At 42.1% G+C, this 18,685-nt stretch overlaps 1 protein-coding gene across 7 annotated transcripts in view; it reads left to right on the forward strand.

Moving 5' to 3' along the window:
• Nucleotides 1-11,665: 11,665 nt before the first annotated feature.
• Nucleotides 11,666-18,685, forward strand: part of LOC143288544 (uncharacterized) — a 59,196-nt gene continuing 52,176 nt past the window's right edge. For all 7 annotated transcript variants that reach the window (XR_013056117.1, XM_076597140.1, XM_076597157.1 and 4 more), the window contains exons 1-4: nucleotides 11,666-11,698; nucleotides 11,837-12,012; nucleotides 14,349-14,670; nucleotides 16,309-16,456. Coding sequence is in view for 6 of the 7 variants with exons in the window: in XM_076597140.1 (XP_076453255.1) it covers nucleotides 11,981-12,012; nucleotides 14,349-14,670; nucleotides 16,309-16,456 (502 nt within the window). In the remaining variant the exon portion in view is untranslated. The remainder of the gene's footprint in view (nucleotides 11,699-11,836; nucleotides 12,013-14,348; nucleotides 14,671-16,308; nucleotides 16,457-18,685) is intronic.

Consider the following 18,685-nt stretch of genomic DNA (forward strand, 5'->3'; position numbering starts at 1 on the left):
ACACCAAACTCCACGAGTTCTTTACCCGCAGCTGGAAAGATGCAATCTACCACAGGACCTCTGTGACGCAGCTATCATCACCCTGTAAGAGAACAAAAGGTAAAGTCTGACTGCTCCAACTATCGGGGGATAACTCTATTTTCCATAACAGGGAAAATCTTAGCTAGAGTACTCTTGCCTGTTATTGCTGAAGAACACCCCCAGAGAGCCAGTGTGGCTTCAGAGGCAATGGAAGCACCACTGACATGGTTTTTGTCGTCAGGCATTTTCAAGGAAATTCAGAGAACAGAATAAACGACTGTATGTGACATTTGTCGAGCTCACCGAAGCCTTTAATAATGCGAGTAGGAAATGCCTATTGCAAACTATGGAACGACGTCCTCCAAAATTCCTCAGCATGGTCATTCAGCTGTCTGAAAAGTTCCCATGTCCGATACAGCAACGACCACTCAGAGCTTTTTCCCAGTCTGACAAGGAAGACGAAAACCAGTTACAACAGAATGTTGACTGCCTTCCATTCAGGCTTCCAGTCACTAGACAATGTACCATCCAAAATTTCCGCTACGACCTTTATGGCCACATGGCACTGGAATCAACCAGTCATTGGTGCAAAGTGTCGTGGCATTTGTATTTGTATTTCTTTTTTATCACAACAGATTTCTCTGTGTGAAATTTGGGCTGCTCTCCCCAGGGAGAGCGCGTCGCTATACTACAGCGCCACCCATTTTTTTTGTATTTTTTCCTGCGTGTACTTTTATTTGTTTTTCCTGTCGAAGTGGATTTTCCTACAGAATTTTGCCAGGAACAACCCCTTTGTTGCCGTGGGTTCTTTTACGTGCGCTAAGTGCATGCTGCACACGGGACCTCGGTTTATCGTCTCATCCGAATGACTAGCGTCCAGACCACCACTCAAGGTCTAGTGGAGGGGGAGAAAATATCGGCGGCTGAGCCGTGATTCGAACCAGCACGCTCAAATTATCTCGCTTCCTAGGCGGACGCATTACCTCTTGGCCATCACTCCTCATGGTATAACGCTTCATGAGGATCTCACCTGTGATCGACACATTGATGCCATAAGCACAAACTGCCCCAGCATGCTAAAGCCAGTAAGACCTTTGGTTCTCTCCACAGAAACCTCAAAGTCAGCTTGACTGAACTGAAGAAGACAGCATATCTCGTGTTCGAAAGGTCTCTCCTCGACGCTAGTTCAGTCGACACATTGATGCCATAAGCACAAACTGCCCCAGCATGCTAAAGCCAGTAAAACCTTTGGTTCTCTCCACAGAAACCTCAAAGTCAGCTTGACTGAACTGAAGAAGACAGCATATCTCGTCTTCGAAAGGCCTCTCCTCGACGCTAGTTCAGTCAATTTAGGACCCATGCGTGGAGAGGAACACTGACAAACTCAAAACAGTAAGGTGTGGTGTGATTCGTCTTAAGCTACCACAGCACCTCTAGTGTGGGTGCCATGCTGGAACATCTTGGGTGGCCGACCCTACAGAACTGAAGGAAGAAATCAGGGCTCTCAATGTTCAGAAGTATCACCTTTGTCAAGTTCATGTGAAACACAACAAGCTGCAGCATGCTACAGAGCTCAGTGTTACGAGGACATTGTGAGCAATTCGGGCTGGTCAAGTGCAAGACAGACTATTGGTGCTTATTCAGGCACACCATCAGGGACCAGAACACCGTCAGCGCGGATAAAGTACTCCCCATCAGTACCACTCTTGACACATCCTGCTGCCAAGCATGGGAAGAAATCTGCTGCCAGATATCTTCCTCCCCTCCACACTCCAACCTTTCCAGTCCCTGTCCACCCTTATCTCCCCCATCAATCCTGTTCATGCCTAATTAACCATCTTCCTCACGCTTTTTTGTTTTGTTTTAGTTGATGTTGAACTTGTGGGCCTGATAGAGCATTATGCTGTGTTCAGGGATGCCTTTAGGTATTAGAGCTTACCGAGACGACATACGACCATTGAAAGCTTGCTGGCAGCTCCTCTGACATACAGCAACTCTAAAACAGGCAAGAGAAAATTGAGTAGGTTTGTTAAGGTTCACCACCAAGGCAAAATATGACATTCCCTCCAAGTAAAAGCAGCACATAATTTAGCAAGTTTGTTGCGGCCACGGAAATTGAAGAACTTTCAGTTCACAAATAGAGAGGCAATAAATGTATTTGTTTCAAGTGGGTTAGGGTTACATTTTCTAATAAACAAACAGAATATTTGATGGCCTTATGTATACGCTTCTTTTGCGTTCACATTACTACACTGTCATTACTGATGGTGAGATGAATGAAATCGTGTATTTTCTCCAAATCCTTTTTATCATAGAGCTGACTCTCAAGGGGACTAACTGTCGACCACACAGCCTGTCTGTGTATGTGGTTGTTTAAGATGTGTTTGTACAAATTATTTCTTCATAGTATATGTGTTCCATGGTAATTTCCTATTTCGGTTCCCTTAAATTAGGAAACTGCCGTGTTCCGAACACATTTGGCCCTCGTGACGTTAGTTTATGGCATGTATTGCATTACATTTAAGAGGGTGGTGTTCACATCTGAAATACTTTTAAATGTTATCCCCCCCCCCTGCCCCCGCACGCCCTCCACCCCCCAAGTGAATGGTCATGGTTAATGTATCACACGACAATTGATTCCACCTGTTGATGTCCACACTGGGGCACATAGACTGGATCTTGGACGGCATTCGTCTGTGAATACTGAACAGTCTTATCTGGAGCAATAGTCCTTGTTGCAGACATTGCATCGGACATTTCATGGGTCTGGATCGGTAGCAGCATCTGCCTTCCTCCACATGCAGCCTTTTCTTGATCAGCTGTGGGATTGTCCCCGCCCTCCTCCTCCACCCCCTCTCCTCTTCAATTGTTTCTTCCATTCCTGTCAGTTCACTTGATCCTTATGTTCATGGTCTTCCCCCAGTGTATTCGGTGATCCGTGACTTCCCCCCCCACCCCCTCATTGGTATAGTATCAGTGACAGCAGAAACCAGGTCTCTTTTGCGTCATGCACCTCATGTACTACATATATCTACAGGTCTCGATGTGCAGAGGTGGCATGCACGTTAGGTAACTTGAGACACATCAGTTTCTCATGTTTGCCCCAGTCCAGTTTTTTTATTCTGTTTTTATTATTCATCCCTTCCCCATCCTCAACTAATGGCATGCCGATTTAAAAGGTTAGGGTATGGCATGGGACTAAACTGGCTCACGGAGATGATGTGTTTGTGGCGAGACACATAATTGCCAACTTCAGTTTCTAAGCAGGCGTTATGGTCACGAAATTGACGAACCCAGACTAAACGATATAGGTTTTTCAGAATAAATTGTTGTTTCTGTCTTGTTTTCAGAAATTTCACATCTTCCTTCACGTCAATCACACAGCAAATGAAATAATTTAATTTAAAAAAAAGAAGCTTTGTATTTGCAAGTTAGAAGACTCTCTAACCCCCGAAAACGGCTCGGAGAATGGCTGCCTACATTGTGGGGTAAAAACGGCCATACCTACATGTAAAAAAGCCCTCTCGTACATAAAAGTGAACGTGGATGTTGAAACCCACGAACGAAAAAGAAGTAGAACTGAGGAGAAGTAGGTGTATCTCTCAACTCGATGCAAACACGCAATGGTGGAACAAGATTATCTTCACTCTCACCTGCCTCATACCATTTGTATGAAAATGTAAATCTGGGGCAAGATGCCTGTGGTAGTAAGCGTGTTATCCTATTCTCTGGGCCTTTTGTCCCTCATTATTTTCTTTGTAATGAGATACTGGTAAGATGCATAATTCAAAGTGTGTGTGTGTGTGTGTGTGTGTGTGTGTGTGTGTGTGTGTGCGCGCGCGCGCGCGTGCGCACGTGTGTGTATGGATGTGAGTGCAAGGTGAGTGGGTCACAGTCACGGTTGCCGGGTGCCGCGGCATGTGGGTGCATATAAGCTTGATCGTGTGTGTACGGTGTCTGTGTGTGTGTGTTGGGGGGGGGGGGGGGTAGAATCCACAGGAATTCGGACAGTCAGTTATGGACTAAAGAAATTCTCATTCATTTTGTTGAAGATTACTTCACACTTTTAGGGGGACACTGAGACTGACAAAGTGTGAGTGTTGCCAGTGTTTAGCCGGTACTTATGACAACACTTTGATCATTTCCATGGCTAAAAAGAAATTCTGCTTTCCAAATCTGCCGTGACTCGAGCGGGTCCGGTAATGTACCTGGTCCATGGCCACGATACGTCATGGTCATGATAAAATTGTGTTCCAGCTTAAATGTATGTTGAGCCCTGCTTCCTCCGCTCACGCTTCTCCTTAATGGCCAGCGTTCTCTTGTTTTCAAACGTTTTTATGCCAATAATGCACAGCATCCTCCAGCGAGAGCAGTCAAGGGCATCAGTTTCCCAGGAAGTGATGTCTATGTCACAGGCTTTGAGGTTTGTCTTTAAGATGTCCTTGAAGCGCTTGCAGGGTCTTCCAAGTTCACGGTGGCCTTCCTTCAGCTGTCCATACAAAAGCATCTTCGGGATCCTGCTGTCTGTCATGCGGACAACGTGTCCTGTCAAGCGTAGCTGGCACTGAATCAGCAGGCTTTCTGGGCAGGCTGCTCCTCTCTAGGACCTGGATGTTGGAGACCCTGTCTTGCCACTTTATGTCGAGTATCTTTCGTAGGCATCTCTGGTGAAACTGCTCAAGTTGTTGAATGTGACGGCAATACGTCGTCCATGTTTCACAGCAGTACAACAAGGTGGTCAGCACAACAGCTCTGTAGGTTTTCATCTTGGTGCTGAGCCTGATGCCTTTGTTGTTCCACAGCCTGTTGTTGAGTCTGCCCAAGGCGGAGCTGGCCTTGGCGATGCGCAGCGTCACTTCTGCATCAAGGGCTCCGTTGCTGCATAGGGTGCTGCCCAGGTAGCAAAACTTGATCTCTGTGTCATCGTCGATCTTGATTGCAGGTGGGGAGGCACTGGCGTTCTGTGAGCTAGCTGGTTGGTACATGGATTCGGTCTTGCTGAGGCTGATGGTGAGTCCAAAGCGCCTGCAGGAGGTTGAGAACCTATCCATAATGAACTGCATGCCCTCATGGGTGTGTGCAGCAAGCGCGCAGTCATCAGTGAAAAGGAACTCTCTCAACAGTGCCTCAAACTCCCTGGACCTGGCATGGAGTTGCCGCAAGTTGAAAAGTTTGCCATCTGTGCGAAACTGAATGTAGATGCCCTGGTCACAGTCTTGGAAGGCGTCAATCAGCATGGCAGAGAAGAGAATGAAGAACAGTGTGGGTGCCAGGACGCAGCCCTGCTTCACTCCATTTACCACAGGGAACAGATCCGACATGTCAGTATTTTCCTGTACTGTACTCTCGCCTGCATGCCATCGTGGAATGATGCAATCAGCTGGATTAGGCTCTCTGGGCAGCCGAACTTTAGGAGGATCTTCCACAGACCCGCACGGCGGTTCACTGTGTCGAAGGCCTTAGTCAGGTCTACAAAGACCATGTGGAGCTCCTTGTTCTGCTCACGGCACTTCTCTTGCATCTGGCGTACGACAAACACCATGTCACATGTTCCCCTGCCTGAGCAAAAGCCGCACTGTACTTCAGGGATGACTGTGTTGGAGACATAGTCAATCAGTCTGTTCAGTATGATGCGGGCGAAGATCTTGCAGGCGATGCAGAGGAGACAGATTCCACGGTGGTTATCGCAGGATGTTTTGTCTCCCTTCCGTTTGTAAATGTAGACAATTGAAGCATCCTTGAAATCCTGGGGGACATCCCCTCTCTCCCAGATAGACTGGAACAGGGCGGTCAGCTTGTCTGTCAGCACTTCGCCTCCATACTTGTAGATGTCAGCCTGGATTCCATCCGCTCCTGGTGTTTTTCCTGACGTTATCAGCTTCAGGGCCTTCTGGGTCTCGGCATTGGTGGGAGGGGCAGCTAGCGAGTCATTGATTGGTAGCTGTGGGAGGGCTGCAATTACCTCGTCAGATACGGACGAGCCCCTGTTGAGGAGGGTGTTGAAGTGCTCTGCCAGCGGGCAAGAATGTCTTTCTTGTCTTTCAGGAGGGTGGTCTGGTCCAAGGCTGGGACAGGGGTTGATCCTGTGACTCTTGGCCCATACACAGCTCTGAGACCATCATGGAAGGTCTTCATGTCGTGAGCATCAGCAGCGGACTGAAGATCTTCGGACTTTCTCTCCCACCAGGTGTTCTTCATCTCACGCAGCCTCTTCTGTACGAGTTGCTTGGTTTGCAAGAACTGTTTCTCCTTCCTCTGGCAGTCTTTATCGGAAATGTGATCCTGATGCCGTATATGCAATGTGTTCAGGAGCTTGGAGATTCCAGAGTCGTTCTCGTCAAACCAGTCTTTGTGGCTCCTCTGTACAAAGCCGAGTGTGTCAGCTGCTGCTGTGTACACAGCATCTCTAAAGGTGCTCCATACCTCTTCTACATCAATCGATGCAGGAATTTCTTGGAGAGCTGCTTGGATTTGCTGCTGCAGCACGTCCTTGGTGATAGGGAGGTGGTGGATGTTCAGCTTCCTAGGGGGTTTCTGCCTGGCTGGTTGGAGTTTGCGTGCAAGTCTGATGTTCATCTTGCTGCGTACCAGGCGATGGTCTGACCAACAGACTGCTCCTCTCATGCAGCGTGTAATGGAAACATCACCTCTGTCCCTCTGCCACTGAGATAATCACATAGTCCAGCATGTGCCATTGCTTGGAGCAGGGGTGCATCCATGTGTTCTTGTACTTGTCCGCTTGTTGGAAGAGGGTGTTGGTGATGGTCAGTCCATGCTGCGTGCAGAGCGAGAGCAAAAGCAGTCCGTTGGAGTTGCACTTGCCAGTGCTGTGCTGTCCTAGGACCTTTGGTCAGGAGAACAAGTCCACGCCGACGCGGGCATTGAAATCCCCAAATATGATCAGCCTGTCCTTTCTGTCTACTGCTGAAATGGTGCGGATGAGCTCCTCATAGAAAGCTTCTTTGATGTCATCAGGGTTGGTCATCGTTGGGGCATAGCAGCTGATGACTGTGGAGAAGCAATCCTTGGACAGCTTCAGACGCAGGGTCATCAGCCTATCGTTTATCCCACATGGAAGGCTGTCAAGCTGTCCTCCAAGTTTGGTTCGTATGGCAAAGCCCACACCTGAGGTTCTTGGGGTGCCATCTGGCTTCCCAGTGAAGTAGAAGGTGTAGCCCCCTCCAACTTCCTCCAGCTGGGTTTCACCGGCAAACCTGGTTTCGATCAGGGCTGCTATGTCCACCGGGTAGCGATCAAGCATTCTAGCAATGAGCGCTGTGCGCCTTTCTGGTCTGTCGTCTCTGTCGAGTAGGGTGCGAACATTCCAGGCACCCAGAGTCAGGGCACGACTCCTGGTTCTTTTCTTCTGTTGTTTTCGACCGCTAGTGTTGGATGTCCAAGTAGGTGTGGTTTCCTACTAGGTACTAAGCAAGGCAGGCTTTGTTTAGGGATCCTTTTATCTACCCTTCCCCATGTGGGAAGAGCAGTGCTGTCCCTAAAAAGGGCTGCTCTGACACCATGTGGGAGGATACGGGCGCCGCATCTGCCCCAGTCTATGGTGGACGACCATCATCCCACAGCCGCCTGCGTGCAGAGTCGTGACTAGGAACTGCCAACAGCACCCTCTTCCTGTCCCCGTTACCACTTCTCCATCGCCACAGGGCTTGGGAAAGCTGGGTGTTGAAGGGCTAGCTCGTCGTTCCGACATTAGCTTGGTTGCCTGACCAGCACAGGTGACCTTTTTTTTTTTAGTGAGGAGGAGTTGTGCAGTCCCTTCCCCACTCTTTTGCCTACCGACGCTCATAGTCCCACAGGTGCACATACTGCTCCTAGGAGGGCTTCCAGCCAAGGATAAGAGCTCCCCCTGCCCTTTGGTCATCCTCTTCCACCTTCACAGCCGTTTTGAAAGGTTTTCTCCTCCACCTGGTCCATTGTTGGGAGACTTCACATGTGGCAGGTAGTACTGGGTTACATGGTACCAGTAGCAAGGGCTATGCCCCTGAGCTGACCTCTCATAACAGTCATATTTATGCTTATAACAGTTATATTTATAAGAATGAGGCTGATCTGCCTGAAAACACTCATTCAGCCATCAGAGGTTGTAGTTGAACAGCCTTGTCTATATATATGTTATTCCCCTCCCTCTTTGCCATTGTGAGTGTTGTCAGTTGGATGGATGTGACAAACACAAGGATGTTCAATGTCATGTCTTTAAAAAAATTTTTTATCATAAAAAAAAATCTTTCTTTCTCCACCCCCAGCCCCCTGACCAAGGATTTAGTTATGACTGTATCTGGCGACATAACGAATTGTGTGTATAGTAGGGTGTGTCAGTTATACCAAATATGGGTGAAATTTGAATCATGTTCTATGCATGAGTGTGTAACCAACAAATGACAAAAATCATGTTCCACTGTATGCTCTGATGGGCTATTAAATGGAGGCAAAAACATTTTATTTTCTCATTGTAGATTGTACACATTATATATATATATATATATATATTATATACTGATTTATAAATAAGCATAAATATTTATCATATGGTTGAGTATACAATGTGTCTATGTCTACAAAATAGTTGATGCAGTGTGGGGGTCATTGTTGGTATTCTTACATTTGAACATTGTATTCCTTCCCCACGGATAATGATTTCCTTGTGGATATGTGTGCTCTGCAGGAGAGAGGATAGGGAAGGGTGGTGGTGAATGAATGTGGCTGGGTACACAAATATATCAGGGTGGCACATGATCAGTTAGTGTGTGTGTGTGTGTGTGTGTGTGTGTGTGTGTGTGTGTGTGCTATTTGCCTGCTATGACCCATAAAATGTGTGTGGGATTGCATTTTTAATACATTATACAATTGTGCGTATGGCACTAATGTGACAAAACAGGTGACTGTTCAATATCATTTGTTCTGTACACAATTTGTTATTTGGAGTAAAAACAATAAAAGAACTTAATTCAGTGTGCATCAGTATATAGTTTGCTTGAATACATTTTTTGCTGCTTACTGAAAAGAACTTAATTCAGTGTGCATCAGTATATAGTTTGCTTGAATATATTTTTTGCTGCTTACTGAACTACTTTTCCTGTATATAGGGAACACATGACTTGGATGAAAAGTAACAATGGAAATCATTTACAAATAACCAAAAGTATAAATGGTGAGAACTAATTCAATGTTGTGTCCAGGAACCTCACAGGCATGTTTATCATCTGTGCCTGTATCATCTTGATAGCAGATGTTGAAGAAATGTCTGAAATCTCTCAAACACACACACGCACGCATACATATGCACGCACACACACACACGCGTGCGCACACACACACACATACACACACACACACACATACAACCAACAACAACAGTCAACCTTGATAATGAGAAAACAAAACAAAAACAGATAGCTGCAACTCATATGTTATATTCAAAACTTTCCAATTCCACTACAGAACATCAAATCTATTTCACATGTGACACCTGCTTCTCTTCTCTGTTGTGAGCATTATACAGCACCCAGCAGCATGAACAGAACAAGGGATGTAATTCCCCTTCTGACCTCATTTTCCCAAGCAGGCACAAAAAACCATTAGTCAGTGACAGACGACCTGTTTCAGATAAGGTGACAGACGATCCACCTCAGTCACGTGGATGGCACTGCTCATCATATAACTCATTTACACAGAATTTGAAATGACAATTCACACACACCAAAACACATAATATACATACACATGCAAAAATATGCACACACACAAAAACACACACTCACATGCAAGTCAGTAACTGTAAAACTATCCTGTAAAGTGTTCCTTTGTCTCCTGTTTTTTGTTTAACAAACCATCAAACAAGACAGAAACAAAACGTAAAAAAAAAAAAAAAAAGAAAAAAAAAAAGAAGGGAATTTCAGATATGCTTTGGCATGGAAGATGTTGACATTGAAGAAAATCCAATTAAACAAACAAACAAAAAAGAAAAAAAAGAAAGAAAAAAAGAGTATAAAAAAAAAAAAAAAAAAAAATCCCCATCATGGTAGTGACAAATTCTGGTTGAACATGTAATCCTGTTAATATGTTTATTTAGTCTTGCTTTCCAAATATGCAGTTAATGTTAGCAAGAAGCTTACCATGAGAATTCAGCCACTGGTGTCTTTTCTCTGTTGATTCAGAACATGCAGGTACTCACGAACACCACCTGAATAACTAAACAGTAGTGCGGGTCTGCTCTTGTGGGAGGTCTCATATGGCAACCTTGATAGCTATTTGTGGACTGAATGAGCTTAGACTGTGAGAGAATGAACTTGATAATGCTGCTGAGAGGCCTGAAAGATAAATATGTGTAATATATATTTTCACCCTCTTCCACTGAACCATGATGTTTGGAGCATGCACTTAGTGCATGTGAAAAACAATTCATAAAATCAAGAGTCTTGGAAGAAGAAAAAACTTTGATAGGTAATCATGCAAAATATAAAGGCATGCAAAAACAAACAAATAAACTTAAGATATGCTGAACAATGGCAATGCACTCTCCCAGGGGATATTAGCCCAAATTTCACAATTTTTTTTTCTCAAGGCCTGACTAAGCGCGTTGGGTTACGCTGCTGGTCAGGCATCTGCTTGGCAGATGTGGTGTAGCGTATATGGATTTGTCCGAACGCAGTGACGCCTCCTTGAGCTACTGATACTGATACTGATCACAAACAGAATCCTGTTGTGATGACAAATTAAATTAAATAACCCAATAAATACAAAATACACAATATTCTTCCTCTAAAAAAAAAGAAAAAAAAGAAAGAAAGAAAGGAAGAACAACAACACACACACACACACACACACACACATGTGCATACATGAAATACATACATACACACAAGCAAAAAATGTATGCATATACTAAATAACTACCTGATCATGTCTGTGTCTATTTGTCCATCTGTAGTGTGTATGAGTAAATGAATAAATGAGAAAGTGAGTGTGTGTGTGCGCGCGTGTGTGTGTGTGTTACTGCACTTCATAAAAATGTTAAGTCATACGTACTGCATTTGTTTCACTGAGATTAAGCAGTCAAATTATGAACATTGGTGCATGCATAATTCTTGTGTGTATATTTTGTTGTAGCATGCATGACACAATTTATTCTGCAAAAAAATTACATTTTCAGATTTTACATAAATGTTCCAGAGGTAATAGCTTACACATGTTTTCATTCAGTCATTAATTTTGAGGCATATACCTCAGACACATAACACACGTCTCTTGGATTTCATTATTTCACAAATGAATACAATAATCGATAAATAAAGAAATACACATCGCTTGACAAAAACTGAAGAAAGAAATTAATTCAAATCAATCCAACTGAATACCTTCAACCCCTCTTCTTCAAGTATTTGGTTGACATTCATGGCCTGGCCAGCTCGATGGGTCTATGATTTTTCATGTGGTGAAGCGTATATGGAACGGTTTGACGTGTTCTTGGCAATGTGGAATTTGTTTCTGACATTATAAACCATATCTTACATTAATCACGCAAGATAACCTGAAAACAAAATATCGATGATATTCGACATAGCAAGTTTGTTTTCCTTTCGTCTTGACCCGACAGAGGTCCAAATTCCAGACGATATTTTGTTTTACTCCTCGATGTTGGCCTGATACGAGAGAGAGCTAAGTAAGCGTTTGAACTTTTCCATTACTATTTTCGTATGCTGTTAATCGTTTTGTATTGTAAATGATAGACAAGTAAAAGATTTATGTATGACATATTCTGGATCATGATATATTTTGATTCGTGTTTATATTGTTTCAGAGCAAAGTTAAGAAAATGTGTCCTGCCCATGCAAGCCGACCAACTCGGAAACAAGTGCAGAGAACTCAGTAGGTCAAGGGAGCAAGAATACAAGCGGGATTCGCCAAAGGCTGCCCACTTGTTATTTTGCCTACTTGAACAACCATGGATTTCTATGACCCAGAGTCGCCAACAGAGTATGTATTTCACTAAACTACATTATTTTTTATGTTCATCCATAATCACGAAAAAAAAAAAAAAAAATCAGTCGCATGTCTCATGTGATAATCCACCGCCCATAACTGTTCAACAGTTGTACTGATTACTGTTAATTGCTTCGTTACACATGCTTTTATCCAGCGTTTTTTAATCTCACGATGAGGAAAGTTAAGCTATGAAGTAAATGTAAAACGAAGTAATATTTACAGTTGAAATTTGTCAAGATGGCATTCATGTTCAAGCACAGTTGTCTCCTCTTGGCGATTGCCATTGCGTTTTAGCAGTTGCGAGGCAATATGGCTTATAATAAACTTAGGGTTGATGTTCCATGACACATGACTTGCAAACAGAAATCTGTAATTAGGTTTGTTCTTTGCTTTTGAGTGACTCTGCGTGTGTCACAAAATTTTGTGAGACAATGTGGAGAGAGTCCCATGCTGACAAATATGTTATTACTGGATTGGAATTTGTATACATTGACAGAAAGCGAAATAAAAAAAATTCAACGCACATCGCCGCACAAATTCATTGTTTATTTAGACCAAGTTATTCGTTGCAAGTAATTATGCCTTGCCACATATTCGTTATGATTTGGTCACATTAAATGTAAAATATATGTTTCCAAAGCAACAAGGGTGTTGTTTAAAATTCTGTTGCAAGAATCCTTTTGCTGTACGAAAAAAGAGTATTATTCATCTATTGTGTTTGGTATCCTGAGGATGTATGAATATGCTTTTACTTTTGTTTTAGACTTTTTTTTTCTTTCGTTTTTTCAGATTAACATGTTTGAGATATTTAAGATTATTCATCTGATTATCTATCTTAGTTTAGTTAATAACTTTGTAATTAATAATGAAATGTCGATGTTGCTTGTGTTAGAAAAAAACAAATCTTGAACACTGAACTTTTAAATAAATTGTGTCATTGCCTTTGGACTTTATACATTTTTATGTGGTTTTTGGGACATCCATTTTGGTCTCTGTTGTGCTTGGGTTATGGTGTCTCTTGGTTCCAGTGATGATTGAAGAATGTCAACTGGGTTTGCGTGAAGGCTGGTTGGCTGCTTGATGGGGCCAATCTTGCCATCAGATCTAGTCTTGTCAGTGAATCAGTGTCAGTGTCAGTGGAATATGTAGATTAAGTGGTGATGTGTTCTAACGTCCCCCCACTCCCCTCCGCCTTCAACAATTTTTGGACCTTCAGGTATTGAAGCAGCATAACTTGGGCAGTCTGCAAGTCCCATTTCTTTGCCATGGTGGTAGAATCGTTCACTGGAGTCTGGGGGTGCCTGTGTTTATTCTTTTGTATCTGAGTGGTTTTTGGTCAGATTCTGCTTGGAAATACATCCCATGTTATGTAAGCATTGACAGCCAAAGACCACAGCAAGCAGGTCATGTTCTGTATTGGCATTGCACTGTTTAGTTTTAGTCAGCATTTTGCTTATGAAAACAAATGTTATTCCTTCTTATATAAATGTTGCTTGAAGTCTGAACTGTGTTGCATCCACATGTATGACTGCTGCTGAGGTATGCAAGCGAATCTTCTTTATAGGTTATGTCTTTGACCTGGAAAGCCTGTTGATGTGAACTGTTCCTCTCCTGCTTTGTTTCTGTCTTCAGCAGACCTCTCAATGTAACTTTGGGATCTGACAACTTGGGTGTGCATGGAGTTGGCAAGTTCTTTATTTTAGCACATTTTTCTATGATCAGGATGCATTCCATCAGCATAGTATACCACATCTAAACATATGATTTACTTCTCCTTGATGTAACTTTTGTCAAGATTGAAAACAAGCCATTTGCTTCTTGCTACTTTCATGAGTTCATGCAGGTTGAGATCATGGTCCTTGCTGTCTTTACTATAGTCTGTGTAGACTATAATATTATCTCACTATACCAGTTGTTCCTGGACATCGGCTTGGGTTTTAACTTCTTTTTTTTTCTTTAAATTTTTTTTTTAAATAGGAAAATATCTTGGGAGACATTGTCGCAAAGGGAGAGTTAAAAGAGGTTTTGGTCATATGGGATTTTGAATGTGGTCAGTTTGCTGGATGATTCATCAACTGAAGCATGGTGGATGAATATCTGTGTCTGGCATCCAATCTGCTGAAAATATTTGCACCACCAAGTTTGTTGTGGGTAGTTAATGGTTCGTTCTCTTAATGTGTTTAAAAAAAAAAATCTTTTGGGTCAAAGCATATTTGGAATGTTTCACTAGATTTTCTGCTAAAGGCCAGGGAATTGGCTTAGGCAGTTGTCTCTGGCATAACTTTTGGATTCATATGAAAAAAATCTATTTTTTTTTACAATTGTAGGGATGATGTTGAGACACCAGCACCAGGGGCAACTGTCAAGCAGGCAGAACAACAGCAGTGGAACCTGCTTGATTTAGCCAGTGTGCCTTTGCCAGAGGGAGAAGCTCCCAAGCTTTCTTCCTCTCTTCCTCCCACTGTGACCCCGCCACCACCACCCAGTGCTCCATCCCTTCCCCCTTCTGCCCCCCTCCTGCCTCCCACCATTCCTCTCCCACCTCCCATAGAAGAGGCCGGATTGGACAGCCATGAAAGCAATCATTCAAAGAAAAAGAAAAAAAAGAAAAAGAAACATAAAGAAGAGGACAGGAACTTGTATTATGAGGTATGTACAGCTTTACTGTCATGTTGCTTGTTTGCATTTTTATTATTTAATCTGTTCAGTGCCAGGGAACTTGGCAATTGAAAGTGCTCTCCCTTGCCAGTGAATTTGAGGATTCAGGGGTAATAATAAAAATTCTAGTGCAAAAACTATATGAGATACAGAAGCAAAGTAAACATTTTTAATGACAGAAAATGAATATGGATTCTGAATCTGAGTTTTTTTCCCCCCTTTTCATTTTGAACAGTGATGTTAGTAATTTGTGTGCACCATAATACTCTATTTCCACCTCAATAGATAAGAATGACACCTGAAAAGAAAACAAACAAAATACAACTACCTGTAGAAGAAAATAAAACAGGTTGTATGTTTATGATAACAATCACAGCCTTGGTAAACTTGTAACATTTTAACTTTTAAGTGAAAAACTGTCCCAGCAATGATAAACGAGGGTTCTGTCAAGATAAAAAGTCAGCGTTATCAGAAACTACACAGTCAATTTTTTAGCACCAAAAAGCGTCCCCCCTTTAGAGGGGGAAGCTCTTTGCTGATACTTTCTCCCTCCAGGTTGCAACTGACCCAGTAAAATGTGTGCTGTGCATCCAGTTTGTCTGCTGTACAAAGGAGTTGGTCAACAAATCACTCAGTGATTTGGTCAGTGACAAAAAATGTGAAAAGATCAAATTATGAGATTCCCATCAACTGTCTCTGAACCTTGGGTTTCATGAAAATTGTGGATGATTGGCTGGTGTCCAGTTCTTGCTAGATGAACACAGTTCACTTAAGTCATGACCATGCCTCTTTTCCATGCCCTGTCTGGTCTTTGTTTGACCTATCGCCCTACACCACTTCACTCTCTTTCTTCCCCCTCTTCTTAAATTATGTGAAAGTACTGCACCCATATTTCAGTCATTGTCACCTGCAGGAATGTGTGAGGTACGTGGATAAGTGTAAATGTGCTTTTCTATTTTATTAAAAAAAGATTTAAAAAGTGCCGCTTGTCATTTGAGCGTGACTGCCACGGAAAACCCCCAGAAGACTTCCTGAAATCTCTTCAAATCCAGACAGAAAATGGGCGAGGGGAAGGGGGTGAAACTTAGATATGGTGTCACTGACAACTTCTGTTGCTATGCTTCTTGATACGCATTCCCTTTCCTTCCTGATAATGAAAAGAAAAAAGCCCATTTATAATCTGTTCTGTGCTGTTGGAACCAACTCTTGTGCCATATATAATGCGGTACTTAGGTCCGACTGAGAATCAGTTCTCAGTTGTTTTGATGAAATCTAGTGCACTTTGAATTAAAAATAGCAGTGAAACTAACATGTACTCTGAATTAAAAACAACAAGAAACAAAAAAATAATTCACTCCTGTCCTCTGGAGCATACCCATGTTCCCATGGCCCTATGTGCCAATGTATCAGTATGTTTTTCACACTAAACCTAGTTTAAAGAGGTAACACACACACACACACACATACACACACACACTCACACACAGAGTGGTAATTTTTGGAAAGAATCTTGAGTCGTAAGAGGTGGAGTTAGCTGGTGATTTAATGTTGTGGAGTTGGGTTTAGGAGAGTCAGGAAACATAATCCTGTTTACTCAAATCATATTTTGTTCCATGGTAACTGCAACAGGTAGAAAATCCAGTGCCAGAGGTATTACCTGTAGAAGGAGGAGATCCTGCTCTTCTGAAGGAAAGCACTGATTCCCTGCCACAACCACCTGCTGAACCTTCCAACTCCGGACCAACAAATGTTGAGCCAGCAAAAGAAGCTTCCAAAGGTAATACTCATAATACTCATACAGGCCTAGCCTGTCCAGTTTCCAGTTGTGGAATTGATTTCTAAAACTGTATTTTGAAACTTTTAATTTTTGCTGACATTCCTTTCCTCTCCACTGTACCTCCACCAGGAATGACTGTTGTGATTTTTGGCTTGTGTGTGTGTAAGCAAAGTGGGTATGTGATACTCAGATGTCTATGTGTGTATGTGTATGTACACACACAGACATACACACATGTACACACACACACACACACACACACACACACACACACATACACACACTCACACACACACACACCGTGACTATTTTATCAACAGGATATGGTTTCTGTTAGAAATTAGATTTTTGATGTAAGCTAAAGAACAAAACCCTACGATGAAGAATTAGATGAAAAGAAAGCTGAACTTATTGTGTGTTTAATTTTTTTTAATTGTTATTATTTTTTTTTTTAGCAAAAAAGTGGGGCCTCAGTTGCATGCAGACAATGGAGCATCCATGTATCTTTTTCTTTTTCCTTTTTTCCCCTTTCTTTTCTTTTTTTTTTTCTTTTTTTCTCTCTATTTTTTTTTTTAAATTTGGTGCAACACATTGCCTCTCTTCATTGGCCACCCCCCCATTCATTCACAATTCAGTGTCATTGATTTTACTACAGATGGACAATACTATATCTTGCTTTAGGGTTAGCTCATGTTACAATCATAACTGGTTTTTTTAACTGACCTAGAGTGCTTTGTTTTGGTGCTTGTTTCTGTGCCTCTCTCTCTCTGTCACTCACTCTCGCTCCATACAATTGGACATGCTGGCATGGAGTATCGTGAATTTGTGTTTGTATGTTTGTGCGCATGCTCATGGAAGTGCATGTGTGTGAGAGAGCATGTGTGTGTCCATGTGTGTGTGCGTGTGTGTATGCGTGTGTGTGCGCGTGTGTGTGATATAGTGATAAAAACAAACCAAACAAAAAGACACAAAAAAACTTAAAAAGTATTATGTAGTATTTGTGATTGCATAGGTCTCTTATCTATGATTGCTGTTTATGAGTTTTCTCAATGACAATTCTCTGTCAAACATATACTGAATGTGTATGGGAGTGCCGTACCGAAATTTGCTGATGTTCAATTTTGCAGTGAGAATTAGATGATTCAAGTATTTTACCATTTTAGAAGAAAGACCACTCTTTGCAGGAATCCCAAGTAAGGTTAAATTTTCCCCAAAAAGTAATTTTCTATGCATGACCATAATTAATTTTGTAGCAGTCAAAGAAAAAGTGTTCAACATAATCTACCTCATTAGTGCAGACTGTTCATTTGTTGTTAACAATTCCCATTTTGAACAGCAAAATGTTTGTTTGATATATATTGTGAAAATTTTCCAGTTTAACTCCTGTAATCTGCTTTCAGCTGTTGTTTTTCTAGCTAGACCCCAGTAAGTCTTGTCTGTTGAGATTCCAAATTTATTTAACCAGTAGTTTTCACAATGGGGTATACAAGCAAACCGTTCAGTCATGCTTGTGCAAAATATTCTTGCAGTTTTTAAATTGTTGCCATTAAAACAGACACTTACATGTTCTTGAACTTCATCATAAATATAATTGGGAAAAATCCTCAGAAAAGATGTTACGGCCTGACGTACTGCAACATACTGAAGAAAAAGAGCTGGTGATGGTCCTTGAATATCCTGAACCTCTCTGAATGATATGATGGTATTTTGGCTCAGCAAATCATGTATGTATGTTATACCTTTGACAGCCCATTTTCTAAAGTATATAACATTATTTTGATAAGTAATCCTCTTATTATTCCAAATGCATTCCATGCGAAGATTGCCAGGGGTGCTTATTTCATTATTCAGAAGCCACACCTTCTGCAATTCCCACCAGAACAAAGAGGGGATTTCCTCCAGACCTCTAAATTTCTTTACTCCAACAGTGGAGTATAAAACAGAAAAATCTCCTCGGAATATAGAAAAGTAAATTTGTGGAATCCATGACCATTTACATCCATTAGAAGCTTCAGACAGGCTGATCAGCCATTCACACTGAAAAGACTGTTGTAAAAGCTTCGTGTCAACCATATTTAGACCTCCTTTTGAATATTCATTTATAATTATGTGCCTTTTAATCTTTCCAAAGGCTTTTTTATTACAGTTTTTCTTTCTCCATAAAAAGGGACAATACATAGCACTTATTTCAGTCAAAACTTTTTCTGGAACAGAAATGGCCTGCATAAC

The sequence above is a fragment of the Babylonia areolata genome, chromosome 1, assembly GCF_041734735.1.
Source record: "Babylonia areolata isolate BAREFJ2019XMU chromosome 1, ASM4173473v1, whole genome shotgun sequence".
Classification (NCBI taxonomy): Eukaryota; Metazoa; Mollusca; class Gastropoda; order Neogastropoda; family Buccinidae; genus Babylonia; species Babylonia areolata.